General features: G+C 41.6%; 1 protein-coding gene across 12 annotated transcripts in view; it reads left to right on the top strand.

The window, feature by feature from the left end:
- Positions 1–19389, top strand: part of NAALADL2 (N-acetylated alpha-linked acidic dipeptidase like 2) — a 466559-nt gene that overhangs the window by 351905 nt on the left and 95265 nt on the right. For all 12 annotated transcript variants that reach the window (XM_068134602.2, XM_078767634.1, XM_078767636.1 and 9 more), the window contains 2 exons: positions 6063–6158; positions 10004–10096. In XM_068134602.2, coding sequence (XP_067990703.2) covers positions 6063–6158; positions 10004–10096 — 189 coding nt within the window. The remainder of the gene's footprint in view (positions 1–6062; positions 6159–10003; positions 10097–19389) is intronic.

The raw sequence follows: 19389 nt of genomic DNA, 5'->3' as shown, positions 1-19389 counted from the left end.
CCATCAGCGAATGATGCTACCCTGCAGTCTTGTGTTACATGTGAACGGAGAAGTGGCACAAGGTTTGCCCTCTGTATATCTGTCTCTATATCTCCGCAATATTTCCCCTTTCCATCGGCAGTATAGCAATCTTAAAAGTAGACAACAAAACATCAAATATAACTTCATTTGGTGGTCTCTCCTTTGAATATTCTATTGATAATTTGAGTGGAAAACAAGTTGTAATCGTGAAGGCCACCGTAGGGTCTTTTTGATATTGATGGAGAGTTTTCCTGCAACAGTACAAATGACAAAATGGATTGAGACACGATTCCTGTGTGTAATTACAGTTCCTTAATGAACCTATGCCACACATTACAAGTGGTATTACTTGCTGCGGTACCATCAGTATTAATTGAGAAGGTACAATAGCAAGGAGCAGGGGTAGGTGTGAGGGTGCTTGCAAATTTCCAAATGACAGCCAAATTTAGCATGTTTGTCAGATGGGATGGAATTGTAGAGTCGCTGATGATTCGCCAATAACTGATAAAACCGGTCCAGCGGCTGAGGCTGTATGTATTTATACCAAAATATGACCCTTCTGACCCGATAAATGTATTGTGGCATTAAACGCCATGATTTCGCTTCCTGCACAGATAGCTTTAGCAGAGCATACTCGCGACTATTTTAAAGATCGAGGAGTAAAGGTCACAAGTGAAGGATAGTGGAGTCGCAAACCTAACTCCTGGTTGGTGAGGCAGTAGAACACAGGCATTGTTCTCGTGTGACAGACGGACATTACTGCTCACAGATCATGCAGTGTCGGCTGTTATGGGACGCGAACTGTGCCTTACTGCTTCACCAAGCAAGGCGGTTTAACACTATATATATGTATATATATATATATATCCCACGATCACACGGCTCCTGAATCCTTAACATGTGAGTGTGTGTGACCCACTCCCCCGTGTATGTGTGTGTGACCCACTCCCGTGTGTGTGTGTGTGTGTGTGTGTGTGTGTGTGTGTGTGTGTGTGTGTGTGACCCACTCCCCTGTGGGTGAGCCACTCCCTGGTGCAGTGTGCATGATGTGGGAGGGATGGAGGCGGGGAGGGAGAGGATTTGAGCTCTTGAAGTCACATTTTACATGAGATGTAATTACACATTTCAAACTGTATTTCCCATGTGCACGCACATGCATTCACATGTTATCAGAAGTAAATACATTGTGTAGATTACATAATTTGTGGATCTGATAAATTACCAGTTTGTAAAACTAAATGTGCAACATCTAAATGAAGACATCCATGCCCGTGGGATTCCCACGGGTGACCCCACGAGTATACAGTCGCGTGAAAAAGTAAGTACACCCCATGTAAAGTTTTGACTTTTTCAACATATTTCAACATACAGCTTTTTGATCTTCATTTCAACAATATTGATAGATAAAGGTGATATAATATAACAAATATCATGAAACATTTACATTTTGTGGTGCATTGTATAATTTAAATAAACATAAATGCAAGTTTTGCATGTGGAAAAAGTAAGTACACCCCTACATTTATCACTACTTCAAATACCTAAAATTAGAATCAGGTACACCACCTCAGGTGCAAATGATTAGAACATTGTTGGAGAGGATCTTGGAGGAACCTGTCTTATTTAAACCTCAGACATTTAGTTTGGTTTGCTCTTTGTTGTTGAAGTGTACGGCGTCACCATGCCTAGATCAAAAGAGCTCTCTGAGGCCTTCAGAAAGAAGGTTATAGATGCCTACACGTCTGGTAAGGGATTTAAAAATATCTCCAAACAATTTGAAATCAATCATTCGACTGTCCAGAAGATCATCTACAAGTGGAGAAGATTCCAAACAACTGCCAACTTGTTCAGGCCAGGCCGCCCCAGCAAGTTCAGTCCGAGAGCAGACCGCAAGATGCTGAAAGAAGTCTCTAAGAACCCCAGAATGTCATCACGGGACCTACAGGTAGTTCTTGCCACTGTTGATGTCAAAGTGCATGAGTCTACCATTAGAAAGAGGCTGCACAAATTTGATCTACATGGGAGGTGTGCAGGAGGAAACCTTTGCTGTCCAGAAAGAACATCAGGGCAAGACTAAAGTTTGCCAATGAACAGCTAGGCAAAGACCAACACTTCTGGAACAATGTGCTCTGGACAGATGAGTCAAAGGAAGAGCTATTTGGCCACAGTACCAGAAGACATGTTTGGCGAAAACTAAAGACAGCATTTGACCACAAGAACCTGATACCAACTGTAAAGCATGGTGGTGAAAATATTATGGTTTGGGGCAGCTTTGCTGCATCAGGGCCTGGGCAGCTCACCATCATATAATCCACTATGAATTCTTCATTGTACCAGAGGGTGCTTGAGGATAATGTGAGGCCATCTGTCAGAAAGTTGAAGATCAACTGAAGGTGGACCTTGCAACATGACAATGACCCTAAACATCTATCTATAATTCCACTAATCTCTGTGTGTATGTGTGTGTGTATGTATGCGACAACGATTTCTCGACAACTACCGGTCCGATATACTTGAAACTTGCCAGGTATATTGCTGGGGACCCGAGGATGTGCCTTTTCAAGGTTTGAAATTAATCGGACAAGTACTTACCGAGCTATGGCGATTTAGCCGTTCGCCGTTCGCTTTGGCGTTGCGAATGGACCAAACCATTCCATGTAAATAGAGGGGGGGGGGTTCTGTGGTCGTTGCGAATGGACGAAACCATTTCATGTAAATAGAGGGGGGGGATTGTCACTGTACTCGCAAGCCGTTCGCCGTTCGCTTTGGCGTTGCGAATGGACCAAACCATTTCATGTAAATAGAGGGGGGGGATATAATTTTAGATAGATATATAGTACGGGCATATATATAGTACGGGCATGCCCTAGTACCAGTAAATCCACCAAGGAATGGCTGAAAAGAAAGAAATGGAGGGTTCTGGAATGGCCAAGTCAAAGCCCGGATCTAAATCCCATCGAGATGTTGTGGGGGGATTTGAAACTAGCTGTGCATGCAAGAGACCCCTCAAACATCGCACAGCTGAAAGAATTCTGCATGGAGGAGTGGGCAAAAATTTCTCCCAGTCCATGTCAGAGACTGGTAGACAGTTATAAGAAACGCCTACTTGAGGTCGTTTCTGCCAAAGGGGGCAATACCACCTATTAAAGTCAAGGGTGTACTTACTTTTTCCACAGAAGGAAATGGCATCTGTGTTAATTTTTTGTTGAATAAATTATTGCAAAGTCAATTTCTCATTGTTTTTTGATCAATTAGATCACCTTTATCTATAAATACTGTTTAAATGAAGATCAAATATTGATATGTCCACATATGTTAAAACGATTTTAAAAAACATTTCATGGGGTGTACTTAATTTTTCCACATGCAAAATTTGCATTCATGTTTATTTAAATTATACAATGGACTACAAAATGTAAATGTTTCATGATATTTGTTATATTATATCACCTTTATCAATATTGTTGCAATGAAGATCAAATAGCTGTATGTTGAAATATGTTGAAAAAGTCAAAACTTTACATGGGGTGTACTTACTTTTTCACGTGACTGTATATAATTTCATTTCTGTGCAAAAACTCCCTACAGCTGGAAAAAGAATACCGGGTCTGACCATATAACAAAAAATTGTAGCAAGTAACATGGGAAGCAAATGGAGTGGCTTTTCAATGGCCTTGTTCTTTCTTTCGATGCTGCTTTTGAACATTTGTCAATACGCTCTTTCTGAAGCTCATTGCAATGCATGAAGTGGCTTGTAGTCATGGAGCAAGCTTTGGCTGGGACTCTCGGGTCGCACTTCGGAAGGAAGTGGCAGAGAGGGAATTGGCATCCACAGAGGGTTTTGGGAATACGTTGCAGAGTTTGGAGAATGGAGAAAAATAAATGGATGCACATGTCAGGAAGGATGCCCACTTGTAACAATGATGGCGATCAAGGAAGAAAAACAATCCCAGCGGGTATCGGCAGCACTGCAACATTCAGTCGTTTTGTTTAAAAAATAATTCCGTGACTCATCACCCGAAGCTTTAGACAAATACAATTGAAGGCCCTGCTTCCAAAAGCCATCTCATAATTCGAAAATGGATCCTGGATCAGTCTGTCACTTTTGCTTATTTCCCCAAATGCCATATTTTTCTCAAAGCAAACCTTTTAAAATAATTTAAGTACTTCGCATGTCAGAAGGCTTTATCAACAAATTGTACACTGCAATTCTATAATGGGTATCCAGAGAGTGGCAGCTTGTATTGCTTTAGCAAGAAGTAAACGATCATGTAAAGGAGCTGCACTCGGAGCTGTGTGATGAAAGTTATACACGAGTGTGATTCATTATGGGTGTCGATTCAAGAATACGCGAGGAACCTTCACACAGGTGGAAGCCATTATGCCTTCATCATATCAACACCACATTAAGTATAAACATCGCTCTCAAATTCATTCCTTTTTGATGTGAACCAATCATGTCTAGCTCGAAACAACATATTTGAGCAAACTTTCCAAACAAGAACTGTCTCTCTCTCCCCTTCCAAACATTCACCCTCTTCCAATATCTACTGAGCATATACATTGGATGTGGAAGTCTGGTGTTGGCTTAGCGGTTGGGGTGCCGGCTTGGGATCCTCGGATCCTGTGTTCGAATCCCGGTTGATCACTGAATTAATTCTGGGGGATTGACTCAGCCTGCCATCCTTCCCAGGTCGGCATAATTGAGTACAAGTTCACTGGTAATTCCCTGTGTGTTGCAAGAGGCGACTAACAGCGTTGGCGGCAGGAAGGGCATCCGGTTGTAAAACATTGCTTCAAAAAGGGGACCACGGTGCCCGAAAAAGGGCTACCCCTGCTCTGCAGGGGGAAAATGGCCTCTAGAGGATGTTCTTCTATTTACACATTGGATGTGGGTGACCATATGTCTGTCCCTCATGCGTGTGCTTTATAAACATACACCGCTGTGATCTTTGCAGACACGCATCACATAATAATGTCAATTACAGCATTTTACGTCTTCACGACCAATCAGATTTGCAACTCGTAGGCCCCGCCCGCCCGCCCATGTCTTTGTTTCTCAAGACAGCGTGGGGTAATGTGTTCTATGAACTCTCTGATTATTATAGTTTTCTGGTTTAAAATTGAGGATACACAGACCTATGGTGGACTATAAATGCTCACGATGAATGCTTTTCATCCTGAAATTGTAGGGAATTAAAATATCTGCAAAATGCTTGATACGATATTATGTGTAAAATGTTCCGGTTTTTTTCTTGGGTTATTGGGTGAATGTAAGTGTAAGTAAATTGCATAGTTGACATTTGGATTATTTGATCCAAACCATGTTTTATTTAGTTGTGGGTGTGGAGTTTGAACAAACATGAAGGTCGCTGTGCAGGACAATTACATCGTACACCTGTTTGCTTTATTTTAAGTGTAGGGGCTCTTGCAAAAGAACGAGAACAAAGAAGAGCGAAATAGTCAATAAAAATCAGCCAGAGGGTCAACTTGGCAATCCTGATTTCCCTTGTGGTTTCGATGCCAGCAAAAGGAATGACTCAGCAACGCTAATAAGGTCTGCTTGGGGCAACTGCACCAAGTCCTTGTGATCTCTTGCCGTGTCGCTTTGCTTGTGTGTTTCTGTCGGTCTGTCATTTCCCTCTCCCTCTCTCCCTCTCTCCCTCTCTCTCGCTCCCTATTGCACCTCTCCCTATTGCTCTCTCTCTCTCTCTCTCGTTCTCACTCTCTCACTCTCTCGCTCCCTCGCGTCCCCCTCTCTTTATCTTGCTCTCTTGCTCCCCCCCCCCCCCTCTCTCTTTCTCTTGCTCTCTCGCTCTCTCTCCCTCTCGCTCCCCCTCTCTCTTTCTCTTGCTCTCTTGCTCTCGCTCCCCCTCTCCCTCTCTCTCTCGCTCCCTCTTTTTCTCCCTCTCACTATTGCTCACGCTCTCTCTCACTTTCTCGCTCCCTTTGTCTTTCTCTTTCTCTCTTTCTCTCTTTCTCTCTGTCTCTGTCTCTGTCTCTCTCTTTCTCTTTCATATGTGTATTCCTGCTTCCCACAGTCCCGCTGCCCTTCGAGTACATCTCGACAGAACTGGCTTGGAGACTTCATCCAAGGGATCCACATCAACCCTGCAGGAAAACAAGCACCCTACTCTGTATGATATATTCTTAAACTCATTACCAATCACGTCTCACCTGTGATGGATGCTGCAGCCAGCAATTCTCACTTGCATCCAGTAACTCTTACTCATTTACCACAGCTGTTTGGAATGGGATGCATTGTGGTGTTGAGGGCCTTCTCTGAATAGTAATCATTTATTTAAGATTCATTGTTTTCTATTGTTGACATTGTGAAGTGCAACCATTAATATTGTCTATTATTTGTTTATTTGGAGAGAGAATATTATCAGACTGAATATTGTTTATTTTTTGCTATATAGTGTATTTTGCCTTTTGAGGGAGATGATGAAACACTCCATTCGTGTTTTGAATCAAGAATGATGATTGAAAGGAAAACAATTAATCTATTGGTGAAACTGCACCTACCAAGCTGCACTTGAGAGTAGGAGCACAGACAATTTATTTTGTGTGTGTGTGTGTGTGTGTGTGTGTGTGTGTGTGTGTGTGTGTGTGTGTGTGTGTGTGTGTGTGTGTGTGTGTGTGTGTGTGTGTGTGTGTGTGTGTGTGTGTGTGTGTGTGTGTGTGTGTGTGTGTGTGTGTGTGTGTGTGTGTGTGTGTGTGTGTGTGTGTGTGTGTGTGGTTGGTTGGTTGTTATCTCCAAATGTGGGTTTCAGAAGGTGGAACAGAGTCCTCCCAGGTCTGTAAGTACACCCCATGTAAAGTTTTGACTTTTTCAACACATTTCAACATACAGCTATTTGATCTTTATTTCAACAATATTGATAGATAAAGGTGATATAAGATAACAAATATCATGAAACATTTACATTTTGAAGTCCATTGTATAATTTAAATAAACATAAATGCAAATTTCGCATGTGGAAAAAGTAAGTACACCCCGACATTTATCACTACTTCAAATACCTAAAATTAGAATCAGGTGCACCCGCTCAGGTGCAAATGATTAGAACATCGTTAGAGAGGATCTTGGAGGAACCTGTGTTATTTAAACCTCAGACATTTAGTTTGGTTTGCTTTTTGTTGTTGAAGTGTGCGGCATCACTATGCCTAGATCAAAAGAGTTCTCTGAGGCCTTCAGAAAGAAGGTTATAGATGCCTACGAGTCTGGGAAGGGATTGAAAAAGATCTCCAAACAATTTGAAATCAATCATTCGACCATCCAGAAGATTATCTACAAGTGGAGAAGATTCCAAACAACTGCCAACTTGTTCAGGCCAGGCCACCCCAGCACGTTCAGCCCGAGAGCAGACCGCAAGATGCTGAAAGAAGTCTCTAAGAACCCCAGAATGTCATCACGGGACCTACAGGTAGCTCTTGCCACTGTTGATGTCAAAGTGCACGAGTCTACCATTAGAAAGAGGCTGCACAAATATTGATCTACATGGGAGGTGTACCAGGAGGAAACCTTTGCTGTCCAGAAAAAACATCAGGGCAAGACTTAAGTTTGCCAATGAACACCGAGGCAAAGACCAGCACTTCTGGAACAATGTGCTCTGGACAGATGAGTCAAAGGTAGAGCTATTTGGCCACAGTACCAGAAGACATGTTTGGCGAAAACCAAAGGAAGCATTTCACCACAAGAACCTGATACCAACTGTAAAGCATGGTGGTGGAAATATTATTGTTTGGGGCAGCTTTGCTGCATCAGGGCCTGGGCAGCTCATCATCATAGAATCCACTATGAATTCTTCATTGTACCAGAGGGTGCTTGAGGATAATGTGAGGCCATCTGTCGGAAAGTTGAAGCTCAACCGAAGGTGGACCTTGCAACATGACAATGACCCTAAACGTACCAGTAAATCCACCAAGGAATGGCTGAAAAGAAAGAAATGGAGGGTTCTGGAATGGCCAAGTCAAAGCCTGGATCTAAATCCCATCGAGATGTTGTGGGGGGATTTGAAACGAGCTGTGCATGCAAGAAACCCCTCAATCATCGCACAGCTGAAATAATTCTGCATGGAGGAGTGGGCAAAAATTTCTTCCAGTCGATGTCAGAGACTGGTAGACAGTTATAAGAAACGCCTACTTGAGGTTGTTTCTGCCAAAGGGGGCAACACCACCTATTAGAGCCAAGGGTGTACTTACTTTTTCCACATGCGAAATTTGCATTTATGTTTATTTAAATTATACAATGGACTACAAAATGTAAATGTTTCATGATATTTGTTATATTATATCACCTTTATCTATCAATATTGTTGAAATAAAGATCAAATAGCTGTATGTTGAAATATGTTGAAAAAGTCAAAACTTTACATGGGGTGTACTTACTTTTTCATGTGACTATATATATACATATATGAGTATTACATATACATATATATATATATATATGTATATATATAAACTCGACATCAAAATAAACTTATCAAATCTTTAGAAGGACACATTGAAATCCTTCAAGCAAATATGAAAAAATTTTGAACACAGAAGTAGAGTTCAGCTATCTTTACTAAACAGATGTCAATAAACAAGGGGTTGCCTCAATCACAAAAAAAACAAAAAGCATGAACATCACAAGGGGTGGTGCAACAAAAGTCACAGCACTGCAAGACAAAGGCACGCACCTGAATACAGTCAACACAAAATGACACAGGAATGGACACAACACTCCTAACAGTCAAGGACAGAATGACAGCAGTCCTCAATATCGTGTGTGTCCTACTTGAGCTGTGAAGCAGGCCGTACATCTCCGAGGCATGCTCTGTACCCATCTGATGCGGTCCTGGGGAAGTCTGTCCCACTCCTCCTGCAAGCCTTGAATGCAGCACAATCTACTGGTCTTGGTTTGGGGTGGTTACCCGTGGTCATCCTCTTCGTGGACCATTATTCACAGTTCCAGTTTCACGGTAACGCCAAGCCAGGTTGGAAATTGCAGGCTGTGAGCAACCAAGACGTTGGGCAATTGTTCACTGTCTTACACCAGCCTCAAGCATCCCAATTTCCCTTAAACGTTGTTTAGATGTCAGGTGTGGCATCTACATTTTCTTGTTGTTTTCCCTGTCAGAAGCCTCTAGAGTGACTTTAGACAGCAGTGAATGAATGTCTAACCACGAGAACTGAAGGATTTCATTATGAGGGTCATTATTCAAAGGGAAAGATCCCCATACAGAACCACTCAAGCATGCCATTGTTGATCAACCAGGTGATTGAAGTGAAGTTCCCATTACATAATCAGCCATTACAATTGGAGAAATGTGTTTGTAAAGCTGCACATTTTGAAAAACTGAAAGTGATAAGTTTATTTTAATGTTCAGTTTTTATGCAGATATATATATATATATATATATATATATATATATATATATATATATATATATATATATATATATATATATATATATATATATATGAGTGTGTGCATGGAAGTTGTTTTTTCCTGTTATCCCCACACGTGGGTGGGCCTCAGGAGATGTGACGGAGATCTACCGGGTCTCGAAGCATCCACCTCCGTTAGTGTTTGTGTATGTGTGTTTGTGTTTGTGTGTATGCGTATGTGTGTATGTTGCATGTATCTATGTGTGTGTGTGTGTGCATATGTGTGTGGGTGTGTGGGTATGTATGTGTTTCCCCGCATGCGCTCTGCGTGTAAAATTTAGCATGGCATGGAGTAACGATTTCAAAATTGATCAGAGTTAGAATAGGTCAAAGAGTGGCAAAGCCGCCTTTGTGACTACACAAGGTGACACAAAAGGACACCATGTTATTTTGAATGATTTGTCCATGGCGTAAGTAGTTGATAAGACTATAAACGTATTTTTTTTATTCTCAAAGAAAGTTTGCATTTGGAAAAAGGGAGGTTGACCTGTGTCTGCATAGATGATGTAACGCCAAGCTTGTCATGTTCCCAACGTGGCAGCTCCCCCGCTTGTGCACATCGAGGTGACCAATCTGCAGAATGATGAGCATTCGTACACAATCACGGGATGTCTTCCTGCAGCGCAAGAACCCGGTACAGTGAACGTGAACACCCACAGCTGGTGTGTGTGTGTGTGTGTGTGTGTGTGTGTGTGTGTGTGTGTGTGTGTGTGTGTGTGTGTGTGTGTGTGTGTGTGTGTGTGTGTGTGTGTGTGTGTGTGTGTGTTTCTGTCTCAACCAAGCTTCCCATTTAACAATCTTATTCACATTGATCATCGTTTTCAAGAACTTGAAATCACAACAGCTCAAAGTACATTATACATGAGCAGTTAATATGAAGTGTTGTCGCTCATTCATCACATTTATCAATCAAATCTAATTGAGGACTCTTTGTCAGGTGTTCTTCATCATTATCATCATGTGCTCCCCTTTACACACCCATGAAGATAAAAGCCCACTGTTCATACTGCAGAATGCAGATCGATCAGGATTCAGTGTTAGCTTTAAACAAAATGCGTAAAACTTCAGTTAAAGGTTGACGTGGAATTGTGTTTTTGCATAAAGAAAGAAAAACATTGAGTGAATGAAATGCAAGATGTGGTATCTGAAGCATAATCAACAAGTACAGGGAAAACGTCATCTCTAATTGACAAACCCAGGACTGGAAGATCCAAAAAGCTATCGAAAAAGGATGAACAATACCCGAAGATAATATCCTTAAGGAATATAAAGAAGACAAGCGCTGAATTAGGAACAGAACTGGCAGAAGGCCCAGGTGTCGTTGTCCATTCATCAACAAACAGTATGAAGGTCACTTTTGAAATCAGGACTTAAACAAGGTGTTGCAGTAAGAAAACCTCTTGGGAAAGGGGAACAAAACAATGGCTGAAATAGTCACAAGAACACAGAACTTGGACTATGGAAAAATAGTCAAAGGTGCTTTGCATCGAAAGTTTCATTCATTTGAATCTAAACGAAGAGAGTATGTGAGATGAAGAAACACCGACACTTATAAAGATCCTTGCTTGAAGCCACCAAGAGGGTGCACGATTCAAGATTCGGGGGTGCATATTCTCAAGTGCTGTTGGAAAATTGCTGAAAATGTGCAGGTATATTGACTGCAACAAAGTCAAAACAAATTTTAATCCACCATTTCAGAAAGGGATTTGTGCAACATTTGGAAAACAACAACCTTCTCAGCAGTGAGCAGCATGGTCTTCGGAGTGGGCGATCTTGAACACATCTCCTCGAAATCCTTGAACTCTCTGCTCACCTTCACTCTTTCATTCCTCTTTTCTCCCGCCTCTGGAACAAACTCCCTCACTCTCTTCACTCCTCCCTCCAGGTCTTTAAAACAGCTGTTCACCACCATCTCTTATCTTCCCCCATCCAATACCTTGATCTTTTCTACCCCCGTTAATTCACCCCAGATCCACTTTTTTTGAAATACCGACTTCTTTCTTTCCTGGAAGTTCCAGCAGTGTCCATGCGTTTTATACCTCTCACACGAAATGATTCGATTTTGGGGAAGATCGGGATTCGGATCTGGCTAGTAGATTTTTTAAAAGTGATTCTTCACCATTGGGAGATAGATAAGGCCAAAAACGATATATAGCAAGATATCTCAAAACGTTGCGGACGGATTTGGACGAAACTTGGTGGACAGGTTGGGTGTCTGACAAGGACAAATAGATTTGATTTTGGTGAAGATCTGAATATCGATTCGGATACGAGAATTATTTAATTTTTAAGTGATTCTTCACCATTGGGAGATCGGGCCAACAACGATATATAGCAAGATATCTCAAAAAGTTGCGGACGGATTTGGACGAAACTTGGTGGACAGGTTCGGTGTCTGACAAGGACAAATAGATTTGATTTTGGTGAAGATCTGAATATCGATTCGGATACGAGAATTATTAAATTTTTAAGTGATTCTTCACCATTGGGAGATCGGGCCAACAACGATATATAGCAAGATATCTCAAAAAGTTGCGGATGGATTTGGACGAAACTTGGTGGACAGGTTCGGTGTCTGACAAGGACAAATAGATTTGATTTTGGTGAAGATCTGAATATCGATTCGGATACGAGAATTATTAAATTTTTAAGTGATTCTTCACCATTGACAGATCGGGTGAAAAGCGATAAATAACATGATATTTTAAAAAGTTATGGACGAGTTATGACTAAACTTGGTGGACGAGTTGGTTTGGTGACTAGAACAAGCCGATTCGATTTTGGTTCAGGTCCGAATCCAGATCCGGCCTATCAGTGGGATACAAAACGTAAATTGTTCACCAGGTGGAGGTGTGCTGTCTACTGAGTGACGTTCTAGTTGATGTATGAGGTTGTCCGAAAGCTCCCATGTTGCACGCATATCTAAGAGAGCCAATGTCAAACTAGCAATCATCAAGCGGTCATTTTCATCATTGGGGAGGAAAGGGCAACTCCGACTTTCCAAAGCCATAGTATGACCAACATTGGAATACTGAAACTCTGTACAACAAAAATGAGGATCTACTTGAAAAAGTCCATCAGAGGGAAACCAGACTGCCACTGGCCTTCACAAGACTGAATGTAGTATTCGGAAAAAACGAAGGCATTGAAGTTGCTTATAGGATATTGCTTACATTACGTAAGTTTTGAACGGCACCATATGCAAGTTTCCCAATTGGCCCATTTGCCGGTTTTTTAAAGCGAATTCCGTCGCACTTGATGGAGGTGACAAAGTCCTGCACTCGAATGACCAAGTGCAGGTTTTTATGAACAAAAGGTTTATCACCACAGAGAGAGCGGAAGGGTCGAAACTTGGTAACTGAATATACCTCTGATGTTCTTGAGGCCCGAGCCTAGATCTACTGTAATCTATATACTCCACAGAGGATAACGTAACCTTTCCTGCCGCTCCTGTTCGGAGTGGGTGCACTACTTGCCTGAAACTAGTTGTCCGTCAGACTCCTAATTGATATTGAAACAAACCATGAAGACCTTCGGAGATTAATTGTATAATAACTTCAACAGCAAAGTTGAGGAATTGAGTGGATAGAAGAGGAAACAAATATATATATATATATACATACACAAGCTTGGCTTGCCTCACCACACGTCGTTACTGAGGAACGGGCTTATTTTAAATAAGGATAATGACTGTACCTGAGTTGTTGTGTTGAAATGATTTACACCAATCATAATACAAAAAAAATTTGCACAAATTTATTTGTAGTGTTTGTGATATTACATTTTTATAGGCAATTTAGGTTGAAAAATAAAAACAATTCAAAAAAGAACCCCTCTGCACATACATACAGGAGGGGTGGTTGAAGACTGGAAGTTTGGGACGATTACACGATCACACCACAAAAACACCTCACCACCACGTGATTCAAAACACCTCACCACCAAATGATTCAAAACACCTCACCACCACATGATTCAAAACACCTCACCACCACGTGATTCAAAACACCTCACCACCACGTGATTCAAAACACCTCACCACCATGTAATTCAAAACACTTCACCACCACAAGATTCAAAACACCTCACCACCACGTGATTCAAAACACCTCACCGCCACGTAATTCAAAACACCTCACCACCACGTGATTCAAAACACTTCACCACCACGTGATTCAAAACACCTCACCACCACATAATTCAAAACACCTCACCACCACGTGATTCAAAACACTTCACCACCACATGATTCAAAACACCTCACCACCACGTGATTCAAAACACCTCACCACCACGTGATTCAAAACCTCACCACCACGTGATTCAAAACAACTCACCACCACGTAATTCAAAACACTTCACCACCATGTGATTCAAAACACCTCACCACCACGTGATTCAAAACACCTCACCACCACGTAATTCAAAACACCTCACCACCACGTGATTCAAAACACTTCACCACCACGTGATTCAAAACACTTCACCACCACGTGATTCAAAACACTTCACCACCACGTGATTCAAAACACCTCACCACCACATAATTCAAAACACCTCACCACCACGTGATTCAAAACACTTCACCACCACATGATTCAAAACACCTCACCACCACGTAATTCAAAACACCTCACCACCACGTGATTCAAAACACCTCACCACCACATAATTCAAAACACCTCACCACCACCAGATTCAAAACACTTCACCACCACATAATTCAAAACACCTCACCACCACGTAATTCAAAACACTTCACCAACACGTGATTCAAAACACTTCACCACCACATAATTCAAAACACCTCACCACAAGGTGATTCAAAACACCCTACAACCACATAATTCAAAACACCTCACCACCACGTGATTCAAAACACTTCACCACCACATAATTCAAAACACCTCACCACAAGGTGATTCAAAACACCCTACAACCACATAATTCAAAACACTTCACCACCACGTGATTCAAAACACTTCACCACCATATAATTCAAAACACCTCACCACCATGTAATTCAAAACACCTCACCACCATGTAATTCAAAACACCTCACCACCATGTAATTCAAAACACCTCACCACCACGTGATTCAAAACACCTCATCACCACGTAATTCAAAACACCTCACCACCACGTGATTCAAAACACCTCACAGCCGCATCATTAAAAACACCACAACCACACAAACAAAAGTTTGAGTGAGTAGTTTGGTGACAACGCAGAAACTGCCCAGATATGTAGATATATAGATACTGTAGATGACTGTACTTGAGTTGCTGTATTGTCATGGTTTACACCAATCATAATACAAACAATTGTTTTGCACAAATATAATTGTAATATACGTGCGAAAAAAATATTAAAAATTCAAAAATTTTCAAAATAAATACCCTCAGGATATACATACACACGGGAGAGATAGGTGCATACCAGAAGTTTGGTACGATTTCACAAATGTTTGAGGTAGTAGTTCAGTGACGAGACAGATATATATATATATATATATATATATATATATATATATATATATATATATATATTAGGGTGGTGCTCAAAATTATTTTTTTTAAATATTTACTGGGACATGGCTTTATGTTGTTCCTTTTGTTCCAAAATGAAAAGACACCAAATATGAAAGCAATCTGATTTTATTTAAGGGTGCCACATCAGCCTTTAAACTAAAGGTGTCTACAAAACTTTTCTATATATGGATCGAAAGCAAAACCAGAAGTTTGTTTTATGAAAATCCACCCTCCACTCACTTTCTTTGTATTCTAGCAAACACAAGTTACAATAGCTGCACAAATAGCACTATATTGCTATGAAAACTCAAATTCAATGATAACAATCCAAATGTTCAGTTCATAAAATGAAGAGACACCATATCACATAATATTAAAAAACCCAAATATAATGAGAAATGTAACTCCTATTTCTGGGCCTGTTTCACCACTGTTGCCTTCTTGGCATCGGGGTACATCTTCCTGTGAGCAGCAACAACTTGGAGCAGAGCTTGCTTTTGCTCTTCATCCTTTGTAAGGAGCTTATTGTAGTCTTGTATCAATGCGACACCCCTTTCTGCCCTGTCGTTCACCACGACTAAGCCAATGGTGGCTTTCTTTGCTTCCTGAAAGCTGGTTTCTTGCTCCCATGAACCAGGATCCTTATCCATCCAATCAGTTGGGGTCCCTAGGATGCTGAAGAAATGCTTGGTGTGTTTTGTTATAAGGCCAGCGATTGACAGGGCGGTTCCTCGTTTGATAGCTGGTCTCTTTGGAGAGGGGTTTTCACCGTCATTTTTCAATGCTTCAATCATATTGATCTTGCTTTCTTTGTCAATTCTGGTGTCAAAGAATGCAAATGCCACTAGTACTGGGCTCATGTACCACGTGTGGCGGCCAAGTGCCTTCAAGGCTGCCTGAGCCATCTTCTGATTGATTTGTTCAAACTTTTCCAACTTCTTGAAGAGGTTAATGTCATTCAGGGGAGCCTCAATAGCTTGTGGAGCCCGAAACCAAGCCTGTACATACACAAGGCAGACAAAAATGTTGAAGGCTCGGAGTTCTCTCGCCTCTCGAAGTGTCAAGTGGAACTCTGACCGAAACATGAACACCTGTAGTGAATATAGTGCTTTTGCCATCCATCTGGGTCTGTGCATTGCTCCTGGAGCCATGATCCGGATTCCACGAGGTGGGATTCCTCCCATGTAGATGACAGTCAGTTCTAGGAGTTCACGATAATCATCTCGTGGCTGCTGATCTTTCAAACACACAAGAACGTTTTTGCTTCCAACACAGTGTCTACAGATCCCATTGAAGCCTTCCTCTCTGAGAATTGATCGTGAAGAAACTTCCTGTCCTCAGGGTTGGTGCTTATGGCCTCCGAATCTGCATGCCTAAGATCAAACGTCTTCTCCAAGGAGGCCTTGAAGGATGCTTCCTTTTTCTCTTGGGTCGCACCACCCCGCTTTGCACATTTTTGGAGGCTCCTCCATTCTTCATATAGCCTCTCCAAACGATGGATGCAGTGCTGCTTCGTCGTTGTAGGTAGGTGAGCTTTTCCCCAGAACTTCACAACCTCTTCAATGGTGAGGGTTGCACTCTCCCGGGCAGTGCGATTCTCCTTCTTCAGGTGATGGAAAAACAGGACAAGAGATTGATGCACAGTCGGGAGCTTGCCACCTTTGATGGCATCTCCAGAAGTGGACCCAATGAGATACACATTATCCTGAGCCCGAGTTTTCAATGAAACACTGGTACTAGCACATGCCATATTTGCAAAATAAGCAAGAATGTGGGTAAAATCCTGTTAATTCTTACTCCACAGGGTCACTCTCTACAAAAGAGCCACAGTCAATAAGTTAGGCCTTCATATTACACACTAAAAAAGCGTACCCCTGACCCCGGGAACCTGTACAAAACATGCATGAAAATTGCCCAGATAGTGATCATAGGAAGTCTCAAAACTGTATGTATAATATATTGTATATATATAATGTATAATGTGTATTTATGTATATTTATTATTTAATGTATATTTACTATATATTTATTTTTAATATTATATTTAATGTATATATATAATTATGTATTTATTTTGTGTATATACAGCCCAAAAAATGGGAATTCCTATTTTTGCATGGGGGAAAATTCATCACTGATGTGGCACCCCTAAATATTATTGGATTCCATTCAAATTTGGTGTGGTTTCCTTTGACACCAAAAGGAACAAAAATAGGCCATGTCCCGGAGAAAATCTGCATTTTGCTTTTTTGAAGCCCACCCTAATATATATATATATATATATATATATATATATATATATATATATATATATATATATATATATATATATATATATATACAGACTTGGCATTTAATATGGAATTTTTTTTTTTTTTCTTGACTTGGGATTAGTTTCTGAACTCAGTCGATCAATCTGGTGAGTTTCTTTTACGCTTCGGTGATTTCTTTGTTCAAAGAACCATGACTGATTGTCTGTCGCAGCAAGAAGTCAATAACAGGATTATATCACAGGTGGCGTGACAAAATGTACGAACAGGTACATTTGACGATTGGCTTCACAATCGGGTATATAAGGGTTGTTGCGTTCTGTATTCGTGGAAAACAACTGCTGCACGTCTACAAAAGTTATTGCTGCTTCCTCTGGAGATGGTCCGTCAACTCGACAATGCTGTTTGTCATGGAGTGGTGGCTTTACGAAATTCCGGCATGAAACCGTGCTATTGCTCGGCAGTATGGCATCACTCAAGGTCAGGTGTCAAAGATCCTGAAACGAAATGCTCAGAGGGGTGTCCCTACTCCAATACCGAGGCCAGGACGTCCCCGCAGAACCACAAGGAGGGATGATCGCCAGCTGCACCGGTTAGTTCGCAATGGCCGTACCAAGTCAGCTAATCGGTTTAGGGCTGAGTGGCAGCAACTGACAAATGTGCCTGTATCCAGAAGGCTAGTCAACCAACGACTGGTTCAAGCAGGCTTTCGTGCCAGGCGTCCCTGAGAAAGCCACGCCTGACCAGACAACACCGCCAGCGCCGATTGCAGTGGGCCAGAGAGCACCGTCAATGGTAGCCAGGACACAGGAATCACGTGATCTTCAGCGACGAGTCTAGATTTCTGGTCTATCGTCAAGATGGCCGCGTCTGAGTGCGCAGACAAGTGCATGAAGCCTACAACGAAGATTGTATAGTGCCAAGAGTCCAAGCTGGAGGTGGTGGGGTGTCCGTTTGGGCTGCTTTTCATGCAGGGGGCAAAACTGACCTGGTTGTACTGAATGGAAACCTGAACCAGTCAAGTACAGGGCCATTCTGGAAGAAACATTGCTTCCTTGCTCGTGCAGCCTTTCGAGGAAACTTTGTCTTCCAAGATGACAAAGCATGGCCTCATCGTGCTCGCATGATCCAACACTTTCTTGCTGACCATGGTGTGGAGCATATGGAGTGGCCTGCCATGTCCCCGGATATGAATCCGATGGAGAACTTGTGGGCAGAATTAACGCGTCAAATCGACAACTTGGACCAGCAGCTCACCTCTGTGCGTGAATTGCAGCAGGCCATTGTCACTGCATGGCAAGCGATTCCTGTCCAAACCTTGGCAAATCTCGTGTACAGCATGCCTCGACGTGTACGTGCTCTCCTGAATGCTCGTGGGGGTTACAAGAAGTACTGAACTGTAATTTTACTGTCCGTAATCCCAGTCGTAATTAGGTTTACTCTCCATAAAATGGAGAGTAACCTATTATTACTGCTAGAGTTTTTCTTATTATTATACTTCCGCCCTATTTTGCACCTCCGAAAACTTCATAATTAATGTTCTCAACAACCCCTGGTCGGATTGACAGGAAATTTTCATCAAATGATCGGCTCGGCTCCTAGAGTTTTATAATGCTAATTATGACGTCATAGGTCACGTGGTATGGGCGCCATCTTGTAAAACAAATTCAACTTTTCCCCTCTGTATCTCCGAAACGCCTCAATGGAAAAATTTGAGGAATGGCTCATTCTAAAGAACTCTTCAACGGGAACAAAAGACATGTGTATCGAGTATATTAAAAATGCTAACGTTAAGAGGTAAGAATTCGTCAAACAAAAAATTTTCTCCCCCGAAAATGGGATTTTTTTCCCCAGATGTTTAGTTAAAAAAAAATTCAGAATGCAAAAATTTTCGAAGTCATACGTCACATGGTTTGGCCACCATCTTGTTTTTCGTGAAAAAACCCAAAGAACCCTTTTTCTCCGCAACGGCTGAACAAATCGAGCCCAAACTTGGCATGCATATTCGCATACCCATGAAGAACAAAAAAGTCAGTGAGCACGACGTCATCCGACACATGGTTTCAGAGTTATGACGTTTTAAAGCTCAAACTAGAAATGGAATCACCTCCATAATTTATGGAGAT

Source organism: Myxine glutinosa, chromosome 13 (assembly GCF_964187855.1).
Source record: "Myxine glutinosa chromosome 13, kmMyxGlut1.1, whole genome shotgun sequence".
Lineage (NCBI taxonomy): Eukaryota > Metazoa > Chordata > Myxini > Myxiniformes > Myxinidae > Myxine > Myxine glutinosa.
This window is presented reverse-complemented; position numbering and strand designations above follow the sequence as displayed.